Source organism: Hypomesus nipponensis, chromosome 16 (assembly GCF_054491055.1).
Source record: "Hypomesus nipponensis isolate SF chromosome 16, ASM5449105v1, whole genome shotgun sequence".
NCBI lineage: Eukaryota > Metazoa > Chordata > Actinopteri > Osmeriformes > Osmeridae > Hypomesus > Hypomesus nipponensis.
Window position 1 is genome coordinate 560102 of NC_140376.1, and position 17683 is coordinate 577784.

General features: G+C 47.6%; 2 protein-coding genes across 6 annotated transcripts in view; both read left to right on the forward strand.

Moving 5' to 3' along the window:
* Positions 1–413: 413 nt before the first annotated feature.
* On the forward strand, positions 414–15083 carry slco2a1 (solute carrier organic anion transporter family, member 2A1). 4 transcript variants are annotated; one of them, XR_014731448.1, is made up of 15 exons: positions 415–634; positions 6046–6183; positions 6891–7053; positions 7585–7812; positions 7912–8010; positions 8134–8273; positions 8669–8744; positions 9207–9371; positions 9828–10029; positions 11141–11288; positions 12156–12319; positions 12713–12777; positions 13294–13414; positions 13533–14733; positions 14976–15083. XR_014731448.1 is itself a non-coding variant. In XM_084675687.1 (14 exons), the coding sequence occupies exons 1-14, from the start codon at positions 584–586 to the stop codon at positions 13651–13653; spliced, it is 1794 nt and encodes a 597-aa protein (XP_084531813.1). In that variant the 5' UTR covers positions 414–583; the 3' UTR covers positions 13654–15083. The 4 variants fall into 4 exon arrangements, 3 of the variants coding, with proteins under 3 accessions (XP_084531813.1, XP_084531812.1, XP_084531814.1); XM_084675687.1 differs by having other exon boundaries at positions 414–634; positions 9294–9371; positions 13533–15083; XM_084675686.1 differs by having other exon boundaries at positions 13533–15083.
* A 371-nt stretch (positions 15084–15454) lies between these two features.
* The window catches only part of rab6ba (RAB6B, member RAS oncogene family a), a 30066-nt gene continuing 27837 nt past the window's right edge, over positions 15455–17683 (forward strand). For both annotated transcript variants that reach the window (XM_084676059.1, XM_084676060.1), the window contains exon 1: positions 15455–15656. In XM_084676059.1, coding sequence (XP_084532185.1) covers positions 15587–15656 — 70 coding nt within the window. In that variant the 5' untranslated portion in view covers positions 15455–15586. The remainder of the gene's footprint in view (positions 15657–17683) is intronic.

Sequence of the window (17683 nt, forward strand, 5' to 3'; positions counted from 1 at the left end):
ACTTTTAGCATGAAGTCAGAGGGAAACTTCAGGTTTTTTCGAAGTGTTGTAATGGAAAGTCTCAAGTCGCATTTGTGCGGAAACTAAGACGGCGCCTGAGGTGAATTTGAACGCAACGTTGTGATGGAACTATATCCACAGGAACGATGGCTCAACTCTTGACACGTTCTTCACATTTTGTACCATTACAGGGATCGAAGCAGGGCTCGTTAAATTACAAGCAATTTGGTAAATAAAAGAAAATCCTTTGCAACTGATGGTAAGGTAATCTCACACGCAAGAAGGAATAGTCTTGCGAATAAAAACGTCTCAGTTTAGTCTCCTAGAATGGCCTTTTGAAATAAAGTAAAGGGAACCAGTGCCCACGTAAAACAAGTCATGTGTGCCAACCATGGTCTTTCATTGCGTTCAAAACATTTGAACGTGTAGTTGTGGGCTGAGTCCAATTACATCACTGACAGCCATAAAAGCCCATTCAAACTCACCGGACTGGAAACACGGACGAATTACCCATCTGACGGAGACCTCAGCAGATCAGACGCCGCTCCGCTCTGCCCTGTGGATACTTTCTCAGCAAATAGAGATGTATGTCAAAGACATGAAGAAACCGAGGTCACCGTTTTGCAACATAAAGGTCGGTTAATATGAATACATTTGTAAAGGTTTCGCAAACATGTAATATGAATATGTTGTTATGAGTAGAACTGCTGTTCATAACTTGGACACCGTATCAGGGACATCTGATAACTGATCCTTTTTAACATTACACTTTCAACAGTCAGCTAAGGCGAGATCATGTTTAAGGCGAACGTGTGATTATAATGCAGATTTAATTAATTTGTGAGAGCCTTCATATAAAGCAGGGATAACCTTGATTATAAACTCAGATGGCACTTTTGGTAAACTTGATATTTGATTACATGAACTGCTTTCTCTACGTTAATATTACGCACCATTCAAACTTGTGCGCTTCACTACAGAAAAGACAGTTTGTTTTGTCATCTAATCGATGTCCTTTGACATCTCAAAACATGAATGTGCACATCGCGCTCCCGGTCGTTATTCTATTGTTGTTGTTATTATCAGTGACCTATATGCACTTTGTAAAGCTCTCTCTTGGAAGTCGCTTTGGATAAAAGCTTCTGCTAAATGAATAAATGTAAATGTATTCTAAACTGTGTTGTAGAGGATATGTGGCATATTTGTTGTTCAAACTGGAATGCCTGGAATGTGCCTGCTAACATGTGTCGTCATCTCTGCTGAACGTCATGTTTCAGTGTCTTTGTCGATAGTATTTGGAATATTCTCTTTTTTGTTCTTACCAGTGTTGAGAGATTTTAAAGAGATTATATTTCACAGATTATAGCTCACCACAATTGGTGTTTTGTTTTTTCTTCAGACAATAACATGTAATTTACTGCACAAGGTTGTTCGGCTGTACAATCAGGATCATATCAGTCATGTCATGGATCACGAGCGTTTCGGTCCTCTCGTGCTGTCATTGTAGATCATCTCCCGCCAAACACACCAGACTGCACCGGAGATCTGTCCGTCATGCAGCGGTGTCACGGTCAACGGAACGTAGCCTAACCTTTCTATCGCTATGCGGGCCTAGGTTGTCACTATAAGAAACCAATAATAGGTTATTATGTGATTTGTGAATGTATGTGATATGACATAAATGGTTGATTTACAACTTATCTTCTTTCATGATATAACAAATTGGTAAATGTTGCATCATCACACTGTAAAGACGTCACACATTCACACATCAAAAATGACTCATTTATTGTATCCCGCGTGCACAACTAAGTGTGAAGATGTAACTTGCTCATTTGCGTAATTGACTCCACTTGTCTTGTTCTGGATCGGGTACAGACACGCTGCCTGGGTCTAGGCCTGCGAGCGTCCAAAACCAACACGGGCTTCACTTCTGGAACGGTGCATTCCTCCAGGCGTCTCAGGCTGCGGTGGGGCCTTTTACATCGGCATCTTGTGATTGGTAGTTATTTCCGGTACGAAACCTTCCGCCCCCGTTTTATTCCACAAATATTTACCCTTACTAATACACCACACACATTTAGACACATTTTGCTTCAAACCCCAACCCGGTGGTCTTCCTGAAACAACCGAACGCCGTGCGTGAGTGTGCACCAGTGGCGATTTTAGACTCTTTAGGGGTGCACAAGCACACCTAAATTTGATCTCAGCACCCCCTAAAAATAATAATGGTATTATTAGGAATGATTACTATGTTAAATAGGCGTACGTTTTAGTGCTCTAACATGTTAGTAAAACAATGTTTATTTATTGTTGACACATTATCATTTCATTTGATGCTGGTAGTTCATGAAGAAAGGGACTTAATTAGTTTTTTTCCATTTATTCAATATTTTGCACAATAATATATAAATTATCTGTTTTCATTGTTATCCAGTGAAATTTGTAATTGTCAGCAAGGGGGTTTAACACTTTTGCAAGGCACTGTATCCATGTCACATTCTCATTGGGGGCTGAGCCCCCCTAGAGGTCTGATCCTAGAATCGCCCCTGGTGTGCACGTGTGTGTAACGTGTTTGAGATTGTAGCACTCCGTGAGCGTGTGGGCATGTCAGATCAGATCAAATGCATGTCATGTATGTCCTTGCCTGAGTCACAGTTTCACAATCTGAGGTAGGCCTAAAGCGGTAGGCCTTATGTCTCACACCTGTTTCACACACGTTTACGGTGAGTTTTTAGGAAGTGCAGTCAGATGACGGTGGCTCATCGGTGTGATAACAACTGAGAAAAGCCGTTTTTCAAAGTTGCATTTAATAATAGGTGTGTTCGTGTTCATGCTGCGCCGGCGGCGCCGACAGCCGGCTGCCTTGAATCTGAGAAAAGCCAATGGCTACTTAAGTCAGCCGGGATGCAGGCGGCTGCAGACTACGCCGGCGCTGCATGAAGTCGAATGCACCTAATAATGGTTATGTCAGACAGACAGACCTCGCGGTGGTTTCTGGTTTGAAACAGCCTCAGTCATGATCTGGGACGATTGAATTCGCTCATGTTCTGAAATTGAATCTCATAAAGAGAAAATCCGATTTTCAAAGAAAGATGTTTTTTCAAAGATGAAAAACTACGTGCTCTATCACAGATTAAATTAAACATTAATCAAAATTGGTCAATCATTGACAATTAAGTGATTCATCTCGCCAAGCCGTTTCACCACACAGGAAATGTTGATGGAAAATATTGTGAAAAAAATAGACCTATTGGTAATTTAAAACAAACAAGATAAAAAAAATAGGACACATTTACTTATTTATATATATTTTTTGCGGATGGATTAAAGTTAAATCATTTTCAAAAATTACATTGCTCTTGGTCGGTCTCCCTTGCTGACAGTTTGGATGATAAACTGCGGGAGAGTTGAGTTTGGCCTTAATTGCTCCGTGAGGTGATAAATCATCAGACACAGACAGGCAGGTCAACAACAGTTTCAGGTTTGAGAGCGTATCCATTTAATCATCTATACATCCATTATTCTTCGCTGACCAAGACACGCTGTTCCAAACTCTGCTTTGTTTTCGTGTTTTCGTGTGTTGAAACAGAATGTTCTCGGGGCTTATCTTGTGTCGGTTGTTCGTTCCAGGTATAGCGAGGGTGTGTCGCATGTTCACTGACCAGACTAGCCTCTCCCCAGCGCTCCTGTGGAGATTCTCTCCCGACTCCCTTCAAGCTGGGCTTCAAAGTCCCAGGCCCCACGTAGTCTACAATGTAGACTCTACAATGTAGACTCTACACACTCCACCACATCAGGTGGTTCTGCTTGTGTTTTCTTTGTGGACTTTCACCGGTATTCCTGTGTAAGAATAGCGGTTCTGGAGAATAGCCGACAATGTGTTTCCCCCGGAGATGGAGTGCTTGTTTGACTTGGTGTTCACAATCACCCGTGTGACTTACAGGAGGTTAGAGGTCAAACCAGACAGTGTTTTTCGAGGACGGGTGAAGGGGGGTTTCTGATCGCACTGCTATTGTTTGGTGCAGCGTTTCAACTTCAGTGGAAGGTTGAGCGCTGTAATCACAGCTTTCATGTGGCTGAGGAGCTCTGCCTGTGTTGACTTCTCTCCAGGAGAGACCAGCCCCTCCTCTCCTGTTGTTCTCTCTCTCTGTCTCTCTCTCTGTCTCTCTCTCTGTCTTTCTCTCTGTCTCTCTCTGTCTCTCTCTCTGTCTCTCTCTCTGTCTCTCTGTCTCTGTCTCTCTGTCTCTGTCTCTCTCTGTCTCTCTCCCTGTCTCTCTCTGTCTGTCTGTCTCTCTCTCTCTCTCTCTCTCTCTCTCTCTCTCTCTCTCTCTCTCTGTCTCCCTCTCTCTGTCTCTCTCTCTGTCTCTCTCTCTGTCTCTCTGTCTCTGTCTCTCTGTCTCTGTCTCTCTCTGTCTCTCTCCCTGTCTCTCTCTGTCTGTCTGTCTCTCTCTCTCTCTGTCTCTCTGTCTGTCTCTCTGTCTCTGTCTCTCTCTCTGTCTCTCTCCCTGTCTCTCTGTCTGTCTGTCTGTCTGTCTGTCTGTCTGTCTGTCTGTCTGTCTCTCTCTCTCTCTCTCTCTCTCTCTCTCTCTCTCTCTCTCTCTCTCTCTCTCTCTCTCTCTCTCTCTCTGTCTCCCTCTGTCTCTATCTCTCTGTCTCTCTCTCTCCCCCCTAGGCCCCCCGGCCCAGGGCAGAGACGACACAAGCAGACCTGGAGGTGTTCCTACACGTTGGACGGTGTCTGAATAACAATGTTTCACCAGGCCAGACTCTGAGAGTACACCTTCTAAACTCAGGAAATACAGACACCTTTATCTGCAGACAAGGGTTAACGACACGACGGGACGGGGGGGGGGGGGATTGTGACGTCTACAGTGCTGGGGGCCCACGGTGTCTCTGAAGCGATCTCCAGTCGTGCTCCTTCTCTGCAGCTGGTTTGGTTGGTGACTCATCCGACACACGGCAGGGTTTGGGAAGGTAGTGTTTGTGGGCAGGAGGTGGTGTGTCTTGGATGACTCATGTACAGTGAGACTCTTTCTCAGGTCACTGGGTTGGTTTTTCTTTTTTATTCATGTCTTTTTCATGACACACTGTAATCTCTCTTTTGAGTGCCAGTGTTATGCAATTTGTTTTCTTTTTTCTCTTTTCAAGATTAATTGACCTTATGCACTGTGTCCTAGATTTTTGGTGTGTGTGTGTGTGTGTTTCCCTGGCTGGGTCTGTGTGTTTGGTTTCTTGTTATAAGAGAAAGTATTTGAGGACAGATTTCTCGTCTGCGTCTGTCAGTCAGAGCCAGCTGACAGCTCTGCGGTCTTAGTTTCATGATTGATTGTTCAGTTTCCATGTTTCAAAACTGACTTGAAGCCCATATGATAGTGAATGATGTCTCTCTTCTCTGAAACTTGATATAGCTCTGTTCTCATGGTGTGAGGAAATTCAACTTTGTTTAGTATCACATGTCGACAAAAGACAACATTGTAGAGAATCGTGACCTAAGGCAGTGCTATCAGACTCTGCCAGTCAAACTGATAACACACTGTTTCAACCAGAGTCCCAAACAAAGGAACTGATTTGGTTTGCCTGAACAAGCATGTCTTGTCGAAACTTTCCACAATTAAAACCCACTTTGATGCGAAACAGAGATGTGTCAGTCTCAGTGTAGAAGTGTCTTTGTGTGAGTTCATAAAGCAGGAAGCCCAGCTACAACAGCAGACTTAGCTGTTCCGAATCGGACTCCGAGTCCTGGCTGCTGTCCAGGAACAGAAGGGAAGGATTTATCTCTGGTGTTTTCTTAACAAATCCTCATTTCAACATGTTGGTTGGGATCCCCTCCGCGCTGCTGTGGCCCCAGCGGCAGGAGAGGATGTCTGGGACCCTGGTCTTCTCCCAGCTCTCAGACCCCCAACTGGGCCTGGCCTCTCAGACCCCCCCAGACCAGCTTCTCTCTCTCCCCTCATCCCTTTCATTCTCCCCCTCTCTCAGTCTCTCTCTTTTCCTATCACTAATTTCCCCTCCCTCCCTCCCTTCTCCCTCCCCCTGCTGCAGGTGTTTGTGCTGTGCCATGGACTGCTCCAGCTTACTCAGCTGCTGTACAGCTCCTACTTCAAGAGCACCATCACCACCATCGAGAGACGCTTCGGCCTCAGTAGCTACTCCTCAGGCACCATCTCCTCCCTGCACGAGGTAGCACACCACTACACACCACTACACACCACTACACACCACTACACCCCACTACACAACACACCACTACACAACACTACACACCACTACACAACACTACACACCACTACACAACACTACACAACACCACACCTTCATACAACACTCCACTGCACAAGTACCGCACAGCTGCCAGCTCCTCTCAGCAGTGTGTTCCAGAGAGGAAGGAGAGCCCCTCCCTCCCTCCCTCCCTCCCTCCCTCCCTCCCTCCCTCCCTCCCTCCCTCCCTCCCTCCCTCCCTCCCTCCCTCCCTCCCTCCCTCCCTCCCTCCCTCCCTCCCTCCCTCCCTCCCTCCCTCCCTCCCTCCCTCCCTCCCTCCCTCCCTCCCTCCCTCCCTCCCTCCCTCCCTCCCTCCCTCCCTCCTCCAGCCTGGCTGTTCTGTGGTAGGGGAGCTCTCTGCCTGTCACAGGACAGATGGTTTATTGTGCACAGGTCGTGGAGATACACTGGGTGCACTTCAGCCTGTTAGGAGTAGTAGAGTACAGTATAGTACTGTAGAGTACAGTACAGCAGAGAGTAGAGTACAGTAGAGTAGAGTACAGTAGAGAGCAGAGTATGGAAGAGTAGAGTACAGTACAGTAGATCAGAGAGTACAAATATATCAAATACTTCAAGACCAAATATTCATGTCCAACACTAGATACTCACGTGTGGGTCTGTGTGTCCAGGTGGGGAACACGGTCCTGATCGTGTTTGTCAGTTACCTGGGCAGCCGTCTGCACCGGCCCCGCCTCATCGGGCTGGGTGGGCTTCTGATGTCCATCAGCGCCCTCCTCCTCGCCCTACCTCACTTCCTGTCCCAGCCCTACCAGTACGACTCTGTCTTCCACAGTAAGATCTCTTCTTGCTCCGCCCCTCTCTTCTGGCTCCGCCCCTCTCTTCTGGCTCCGCCCCACAGAGGCCACACCCTGCTGGGAGAGCATCTCCTGGGCTCAGTGTCCCAGACATAGACTAAGTCCTAGACTCATACTACTTTTTTTGATGGAGATTTTCATTGAATCCAGTTAATAACTTCTTCACTGAAAGACATGGTGTTAGTTTTAAACAAATGATGTGTGTGTGCCTGCGTGTGTGTGCCTGTGTGTGTGTGTGTGCCTGTGTGCATGTATACCTGCGTGTGTGTGTGTGTGTGCCTGTGTGTGTGTGCCTGTGTGTGTGTGTGTGTGTGCCTGTGTGTGTGTGTGTGCCTGCGTGTGTGTGTGTGTGTGTGTGTGCCTGCGTGTGTGTGTGTGTGTGTGCCTGTGTGTGTGTGTGTGTGTGCCTGTGTGTGTGTGTGTGTGTGTGTGTGCCTGTGTGTGTGTGTGTGTGTGTGTGTGCCTGTGTGTGTGTGCCTGTGTGTGTGTGTGTGTGTGTGTGTCTCAGTGAAGGGGAACTCCAGTGGTCGTCCTGACATGTGTCGTGTCCAGCTGAACTCCAGCCGTGCGGAGGCGTGTGGGCGGGAGGAGGGCCAGCGTCTGGGGGGGGACAGCCTCTGGCTGCTCATGGCCAGCGCCCAGCTGCTGTTTGGGGTGGGCTCAGTCCCCATCCAGCCCTACGGCATCTCCTACGTGGACGACTTCGCCGGCGCTGGAAACTCTCCTCTCTACATAGGTACACCCTGCAGTAACATCTTACTGTAACCCTGCAGCCTGTAATCTATTGTGGTTGCAGTTATAGCTTGGTGACTCTCTGTTCCTCTCCTCTCTCCAGCCATCCTGTTTTCTATATCAGTGTTTGGTCCAGCGTTTGGCTTCCTTCTGGGGTCCATCATGCTGCGCATCTATGTGGATGTGGACAGAGCCAGCTCAGGTGTGTGTGTGTGTGTGTGTGGGGGGGGGGGGGGGGCAGGGGTTAACAATGGTTTGAGGATGGCGAAGCGTGCTGTGGAACTGTCCTCTAATGCTGAATGATACCTGAATGATGTCCCCCCAGTGGCCTTCCAGGAGCTGAGCCCGTCAGACCCCCGCTGGGTGGGGGCCTGGTGGATGGGGCTGCTCGTGTCCTCCGCCTGCCTAGCCCTGGCCTCACTGCCATACTTCTTCTTCCCCCGCAGCCTGCCTGTGGAGTCCCAGGTACGTCCCCCCCTCACATCCTCCCCCTTCACTCCCTCCCCCTCACCCCCACCCAGCCCGAGCAAGCTGGTACAGACCTGGCATGGGGAAACACAGCCATCCCACCTGCCATCACCTCTGCTTGTTTAACATCCATCAGACTTGTTTGAAGAGTGGAAGTGTTCCAGGCAAAGATCAGATAAAACATACAGCTCAGGAAGATTAACCCGGTCTCTCTGTGGAGGACCTGTGTGGGGATTCTGGGTAATCTGGCTGCCCCCAGAAGATTAAGCCTGGCAAAAGACCACAGGAATAATGAAATCTAAACAAATCTTCTTGCTTTTTGCCCGTCTATACGCGTTCTTCCAAACATCAGAGGTCAGATGATGCTTCAACTGTGATGTTTCACTCTCCAGGAGACCGGAGCAGATACCAACACCCTGAATGAAGACTCCAAAAAGCATGAGATCTCCTTGCTTGATTTCCTCAAGAGTAAGTTCTCTTCCTCTAGGCTGGCTGGCCCGCACCTCTAACACACTCAGACACATGTATAAATAATCTGGAGAACTGTGATTAGCCTCGGTGAGAATTTCCATGACTGTTGAGTTATAGCTGTCCACCTTGTAACCGGCTAATGTTTTGAGAGGACTTTATAGTTCTAGAGGTTTACACTGTATTGTTGAATAAAGTTTTCATAACAGACCCGCAAACATATACTTTTTAAAACACTGTAGCTATTAAAAGATGTGTGTGTGTCTCTGTGTGTGTGTGTGTGTCTCTGTGTGTGTGTGTGTCTCTGTGTGTGTCTCTGTGTGTGTGTGTGTCTCTGTGTGTGTGTGTGTCTCTGTGTGTGTGTGTGTCTCTGTGTGTGTGTGTGTCTCTGTGTGTGTGTGTGTCTCTGTGTGTGTGTGTGTCTCTGTGTGTGTGTGTGTCTCTGTGTGTGTGTGTCCCCAGTGTTCCCCCGGCTGTTTGTGCGTCTGCTCCTGAGCCCTCTGTTTCTGCTGCTGGTTCTGGCTCAGTGCTGTTTCTCCTCCGTCATAGCCGGCCTCGCCACCTTCCTCAACAAGTTCCTGGAGCGTCAGTACAGCGCCTCGGCAGCCTACAGCAGCCTGCTCATCGGTCAGGAACACTCCCTCCTTCACTCTTTAACCTTTAAGAGAGAGACCGTAACACCAGACAGATAGGAAGTACAGGGGGGTCCGGGATCAGGAGACTGTAGTGGTGGTAACAGTGTTGCTATGGTGATTTCACAGGCGCGCTATGCTGACAAACGGAGAGAGAGAGCTCTGTCGGTTTAGATAAAAGTTCCTAAACTGTGGAGAGAGAGACAGAGAGAATAATATGTGAGAATATCAGAGAGAATGTATTTAGCAGACCCTTTCATCCAAACAGAACCAGTACAGGGGGATTTGAACCCCTCAAACTGGAGTCAAGCGTTCTGACCACTTAGCTATACCCTCCCCAGAATAGATAGGGTTAGTTTACTGTGACTCCCCTTTGTACTCAACAAGTTAACTTCTGTTTCTCTAAATTCTCCATCATCCTCCCTCCCTCCTTCCCTCTCTCCCTCTCCAGGTGCCGTCAATCTACCGTCTGTTGCCATGGGGATGCTTTTGGGCGGGGTGATCATGAAGAGGGTGGGACTGTCCCTGAAGGTCATCCCTCGCTTCTCCGTGGTTGTGCTCTTCGTCTCTGTGCTCCTCTGCATCCCTCTCTTCTTCATGGGCTGCCAGACGCAGAGGGTGGCCTCTGTCAACCACCAGCCAGGACGCCCTGGGTCAGTCTGGGGAGCGGGCGCTGATACAAAGACAACTAAAAAAACGTCTTGTCTAGAAAAGCAAACTGTCATTTCTCAGTGACTGTCCCTCATGCCCAGCAACAGGATGTGTTTTAAATGGAACTACGTTACGTCATATTTTCTCAAAACTCTTATCGACGCTTTTATCTAAAGTGAAAAAGTAAGAATCCATATTGATGTTTTGGTGGTTCGATAAATTCTTAGAGTAGTGATTCTGTGAAACAATCCATCCATCCTCATAAACCTTGATTGAATCCAGGGTCACACTGTTCCAGAGATAACACTCTTTTTTTCTGACAAAAAAACTAACATGAAGCTCTTGACATCCCTGTAGCCAGAGAAGGTATTGAACTTGGCATTGGATTGGATTAACCTCCTAGCAGAAAGGTTATCTGCATTCTGTCAATGTTCTTCGACACTCATGACCTTTGATCTGTTGACCTCCCAGAGAAGATGGTGACAACAGAGAGCCAATCATAGATAAGCTGACGTTGATCCCTGTCTGGATATCCCAGCCCTTCTTAACTTCGTTAGAGTGGTGAAAGTGGGGGCTCAGTATTTCATAGTAGATACCGCAGGGCTTTAGCTGGCCCGGTGCCTTTGGCAAACACCACGTTCTAGGATGTAGTTACTACGTGCGTAAACACAAACTGCACAAACACGAGGCTCGGACTTCAACCTCTCCTTCTGGTCTGTTTGTTTTCTCTCTCTTTGCTCTCTCTCTCTCTCTTTGCTCTCTCTCTCTGCTCTCTATCTCTCTCTGCTCTTTATCTCTATCTCTTTCTGCTCTCTATCTCTATCTCTTTCTGCTCTCTATCTCTCTCTCTCCGCTCTCTATCCCTCTCTGTCTATCTCTCTATCTCTCTCTTTCTCTCTGCTATCTCTCTCTATCTCTCTCTGCTCTCTCTTTCTCTCTGCTATCTCTCTCTCTCTCTCTGCTATCTCTCTCTTTCTCTCTGCTATCTCTCTCTCTCTCTCTCTGCTATCTCTCTCTCTCTGGTATCTCTCTCTCTCTCTGCTATCTCTTTCTAGATATTCTGAATTCCACTGAGAGAGATCCCTCTCTCACTGAGTTCTCTCCCTGTCCCAGGTGGCTGGATGGGTGTAGCTCAAACTGCTCCTGCCAGACCAGCGTGTTCAACCCGGTGTGTGGTACTGATGGCGTAGAGTACATCTCCCCATGCCAGGCTGGCTGCTCCAACTTCACCATGGACCCTAAAAACCCCTACAAGGTTCAGGTGAGGCTCTGAGCTGTGCTCCTACACACAGGTTTACCCTAAGGACCCACAGTAGACGGATACAGGGAGGAGAGCGCAGGGAGGACATGACCTCCTTGGTATTAGGAGCTAAAAACAGTCAAACATATTGTTTACTATATGTCAAGATAGTTTTAATCTGTATTTGGTGGCATAATAAATATTATTTCTCATTGCGTAACTTTTTTCATTTCTTGGCAAAAAAAAAAGAAAAAATAGTTTTAAGATATTTAAAAAAAAAAAAGGTTTCAAAGGTTTGAAAAAAAAAGTTTAGAAAAAAGGTTTCGAAAGGTTGAAAAAATTATTCTAAAGTCTGCTGACCAGAAGAAACACTTGTCACGAGTAGATCCCAGGAGCAGATCTCTTCATAGATCTCCCAGCGTGTGAACTTGATTGGAGAGATCTCTTCAGAGATCTCCCAGCGTGTGAACTTGATTGGTCAGGTTACAGCCCTCTGACACGGCGCAGGGCCAGGGAACCGCTCGACACGCCTGGTTACCAGGAAACAGTGGGAGTTTAATCAATGGAGTCTAATCAATGTCTAATTAGCTTTGGACAATAGTTGGGGAGGATAATCATTGAAAGGTTCAAGAGAGGTGGGGGGAACCACTAGCAGACAGCCAAGAAAGGAGCGGGTTCTGGATCATCAGATGTGACACCTTGGTTGTCATCGTTACTCAATAAACCTGCTCAATATTATGACCCAACAGCTCCAGAGTTAGCTGGAGAGACAAGCAGTTCTCCCAAGTAAACAACCAATTTTTGTAACTGTGCATACAAGTCCATCCTAATTAAGAGAACATGGGAGGAGTGATGCTGACCTGTAATCTTCTCTGTGTGCATCCACAGCTGTACTCCAACTGCAGGTGTCTACCTGGAGGTCCAGGGGAGGCCCGGCCAGGACCCTGCACCAACCAGTGTCCTCACTTCCTGCTTCCTGTCATGGTGATCATCTCTCTGGCAGCGCTGGTGGCCAGCCTGTCTCACAACCCCATCTACATGATGGTGCTCAGGTATACACCAGCCTGTCTCACAACCCCATCTACATGATGGTGCTCAGGTATACACCAGCCTGTCTCACAACCCATCTACATGATGGTGCTCAGGTATACACCAGCCTGTCTCACAACCCCATCTACATGATGGTGCTCAGGTATACACCAGCCTGTCTCACAACCCCATCTACATGATGGTGCTCAGGTATACACCAGCCTGTCTCACAACCCATCTACATGATGGTGCTCAGGTATACACCAGCCTGTCTCACAACCCATCTACATGATGGTGCTCAGGTATACACCAGCCTGTCTCACAACCCATCTACATGATGGTGCTCAGGTATACACCAGCCTGTCTCACAACCCCATCTACATGATGGTGCTCATGGAAGTTTGTTGTTGTTTCAGGACCGTTCCCCAGGAAGACAAATCCTTCGCCATCGGGGTTCAGTTCCTGCTGATGAGGATGCTGGGTAAGAGGGTTAGGGTTAGAGACTGCATCATAACATGAGATGGAGTGTGATAGCATGCAGGACAAGAATGCGTTCTATCTATCTAGCAAATGCTCTCATCCAAAGTGACACGGGGGGATTAGAACTTGTGAGCTTTTGATCTGTAGTGAAACACTCTAACCGAGCTGTGGTGATGAAGGTAGATGTGGTGGAGTGTGCTGCTGACGCTGTCTCTCTGATGTAAATAAGTGTAGGAGCGCCCCCTAGTGGCGTCAACTGAACTGATCTCTTTTTTTCTCACTGACAATCTCACTCCCTCTTGCATCTCCCCCCCCCCAGCCTGGTTGCCAGCCCCAGCCCTGTTCTCACTGAGATCTCACTCCCTTTTGCATCTCCCCCCCAGCCTGGTTGCCAGCCCCAGCCCTGTTCTCACTGACGATCTCACTCCCTCTTCCATCTCCCCCCCCCCCAGCCTGGTTGCCAGCCCCAGCCCTGTTCTCACTGACGATCTCACTCCCTCTTGTATCTCCCCCCCAGCCTGGTTGCCAGCCCCAGCCCTGTTCGGCATGACCATCGACTCCTCCTGCATCTGGTGGAAGCGTGTCTGCGGCAACAAGCTTGGATGCGGTTACTACGACAACAATCTCTTGAGAAACAGGTGTGTGGAGGATGCTGACCCCGGAACTGTGACGTGTCAGTGATGTCAGCAGACTGATGATGTGGACAGGGTGATGATGTGTGGGTTTGTGCTCCTGACCTGGCTGCTGTTCCTGCAGGTATCTGGGGCTGCAGGTGGGCTTCAAGCTGATAGGGATTCTGCTGCTGTGTGTGGTGGGCTGGAAGGAGCCCAGGAGCAAAGAATACAGCCTGGAGAAGAGACATGACAGCCTGCTGTGACCTGGGGCGCACACACTACACACACACACACACTACACACACTGTACACACACACACACTACACACTACACACACACACACACTACACACACACACACTACACACACACTATACACCTACACACACTATACACACATACACAGTATACACACACACACACTATACACACACACACTATACACACACACACACTATACACACACACACTACACACACACACACTATACACACACACACACTATACACATACACACACTACACACACACACACTATACACACACACACACTATACACACACACACACACTATACACACACACACTATACACACACACACTATACACACACACACACACTATACACACACACACTATACACACACACACACTATACACACACACGCAAACACTATATATATTCATACAGACACACACACACACACCTCCCTGGACAAAGATTGACACTTCAGATCCCCTGTTTGAGTCGTTTGATGAGGAGAAATGTCTGGACCCTGGCTGAAGGCCCGCGGGGCCTGGGGTAGACAGACCTCTTCCACGTCGCCTCCATCCTCCTCCACTAGACCCTCCACGTCGCCTCCATCCCCCTCCACTAGACCCTCCACGTCGCCTCCATCCCCCTCCACTAGACCCTCCATGTCGCCTCCATCCTCCTCCACTAGACCCTCCACGTCGCCTCCATCCTCCTCCACTAGACCCTCCACGTCGCCTCCATCCCCCTCCACTAGACCCTCCACGTCGCCTCCATCCCCCTCCACTAGACCCTCCACGTCGCCTCCATCCCCCTCCACTAGACCCCTGAAGCTCTGCCACCACAGGGAGGAGGAGTACAGACAGTTCTCCTGCAACAGAAAAACACATTTTCCATGAAAAAAACAAAACACCAACTTGACATCTGGACATCTGCTTCTGTCACCTGTTGAGTAGTGAGGTCTTGAAACTTTCTAGTTCAGCTCCTGGACCCCTGGGGAGAGGGGGTGGAGGAGCTCTGGGGTCTGGGGGTGTTTAGTTGGTGGATCCAGGAAGTCCACCCTCCATCCACCTGGGTCATGGTCCATTCAGGGTTAGTTGCATGAAGCAACATGCTGTTGTGAAACCTAGCTTAATATTTAAGTATATATTTAGTGTTTGTCTCAAATACAGAGGCATTAAGTGATCATGAAATGTGCTGAATCCTTGTTTGATATAATTGACTTACACTGTGGTAACCATGTAATTACATAATCGATATGACTTAATCACACTGAATACATGTACTATATAAGTTAAAATATGAACTACACTGTTTTATCTCTTGTATTTTAGGAAATGCCAACAAGTTCAAGCCACATATCCAGCAATGAATGTGTAACTTTTGTAAATAAAATGTTTGTAACAAAGTGCCATATAGGCTACTAAATATCCTGCCCTCTATGAGTTGTGGTGTTGTGCGTCTGTTTTTTTGGTAGGCCTGTGTGTGTGAGTGTGTGTGCGTGTGTGTGTGTGTCAGGGGCGTAGCAAGAATAATCTTTTTGGGTAGGCCTAGAAAAAAATTGGGTAGGCCTGTGTCTACCCAGACCTACCCATGGTGTGTGTGTGTGTGTGTGTGTGTGTGTGTGTGTGTGTGTGTGTGTGTGTGTGAGAGAGAGAGAGAGAGAGAGAGATCGGGGCGGTCTGCGTTAAAGCAATTTGCATTTCCACAAGTATTGTATTTTCTCTGCTTCTCGCTCATTCCGCTTTCGCATGACGTCATGTTCAGGCTTGAGTAGCGCTGAGCGAGGATAGGCTGCGCAGGCGCAGTGCTAACAGCCACGGCCAGACTCGGTGCAGCATTCTGAGCAGGGGCGGCTTGAACGGGCGTCGCTTTCACATCTCAACCTGAGCCACAGGGATCGCAAATTAATTTGCCGTCTCTTATCCGCAACCCACCCAAAACCATGTCTGTCGGCAGTGACTTTGGCAACCCGTTAAGAAAATTCAAACTCGTCTTTCTCGGGGAGCAAAGCGGTAAGTCACAGCTGAATTCTCAGGAGAAGTTATTCTCCATTTGATTAGGCTGCGCGAGGTGCACCTGCTGGTGTTAGCCGCTGTTGATAACTAAGTAGATCATTTCGAACTTAGTCTTACATTTAAGGAATGTCAAAAGGATTAACTGAATATAGCCTACCCGGCTTTTAAGTGAATGGGTCTTGTTCGAAGTGCACGTTTCTTATACAAAATATATATATTTTTAAATGATACTTTATAGCTATTTATCCGAAAAAACTGGTGCGTGTAGTCTATTTACAATCCAATCCAAATGGACACACAACGTTGCGACTATTTCCAACTTTACTAAGCACAAGAAGAACACAAGCTGTCTCTTATCTATTCAGTTACTCTTTCTCTCTCTGACATGACTCATGCTTCAAATGTGCATGTCCTGTCTACAGTTATCTTTGCCCAGTCCTGTGACAATATGTTAAATTACCTTCAGTAAAATTGTAATGAAAAGTATCAGATATAAAGCACTGTGGGACGTTTGTATGGTTTCGAGGCAGGGGTGTAGTCTGAGACGTGGCTGCTGGTGTGGAACAGACGAGGAAAGAACCGAAATCCCAGTTTGATGAGACACACCCTGTTGTCGGTAGGATAACTTGTGTAGCTACAGTCTCTGACGCCCGTCTCATCTCCGTCCACCACATGATGAGGATGACGAAGTCATTCATCCGTTTACATGCTGCTGATTTAGAGTATGTTACACTTTGTAATCCGAACGAAAGAGCGAAGGGCGGAAGGGAGCTGTTGTGGCAAACTGTGTCCTCTCACTGTCACTCTCTCACCCTGTGCAAGACTGAAGGAGTCTCTAAACAGTTAGCCTAAGGATGTTTCTGGTGTCAGAATGATTATTTTGTAATTAGGCCTACGTTGGTACACGTACAGAAGATTAAGAGATAGGATGTTAGCGTCCTTCCCTAAAGAAGATAACTGTTGACATATTCTGACCTCCACACCCTGCGAGAGCGAGGCGTTGCAGGGAAAACACGTCCACGATCCAGGAAATTACCTAACGTAGCAGAGAGTGGCTGCATCCAATATTTATTCTCCCCCGACAGACGGTTTACACCTTGGTAATTTGCTTTACTTTAATTTGACGAATGTCCATGTAATGGTCGCACTCCACAATTCTGGTCAGGGGCTGGGATCAGGATGGGGCAGCAACGTCCTGATGGCTGGGTTATACGTGCTGTCCATACTCCATCTGTACATGTTGAAACTGAGCCTGGACTTTATTGAGCGGGATCTGGAGAGATACGCGCTGTGTGTCGTGCACGGCCAAAAATAACTCGATAGAGACAGTTGGCATGAATAATGAATGAATCTATTAGCTTATTAAATATGAATACCGACTCTTGGCATTACTTTGCCTGCGGATCATTTTTATTCTGTTCACTCACTGGTGGGGTTTAAATGTCCTGCAAATGTACAGGTATTTTCATCTTATCAAGCCTCAGAGACACACTGAGACATACCGTGACATCACGAAACACTTCACATTCCTGATGTTTGTTTTCATCTTATGAAATCGACCATATTTTCACACACATAATATCAACAAATATCCCTCTGTTCATACTTCATCTAGGCCCAGGACTCCCAGCATCAGCACATTGAATCATTAGCGATGATAGCGCGTTAACACAGTCAGCTGGTGTATCAACGTCAGCTAAATGAATACCACAACAGAAAGTGCTGAGAGAGTTCTCTCATCCAGAAGCACCAGTGGTTTTAGTGTGGGGGAGGAGGTGTGTGTGTGTGTGTGTGTATGTATAGCAATGAGGAGGGGGGGCCACTGTGAGACCTCTGACCAAGTCACTCCACATGTCTGGGGCTGGGGTTGGGGCTGGGGCTGGGGCTGGGGTTGGAGATGGGACAGACTCGGATGCAGTTGTTGTAGAATCCCAAGTTTACTCTGTTGAGGACAAACAGAGAAGGAGAGTGATTGGTCCAAACTGGGGGCGTCAGCAGCACCTGTTGTGCAGGTGGAACGCTGA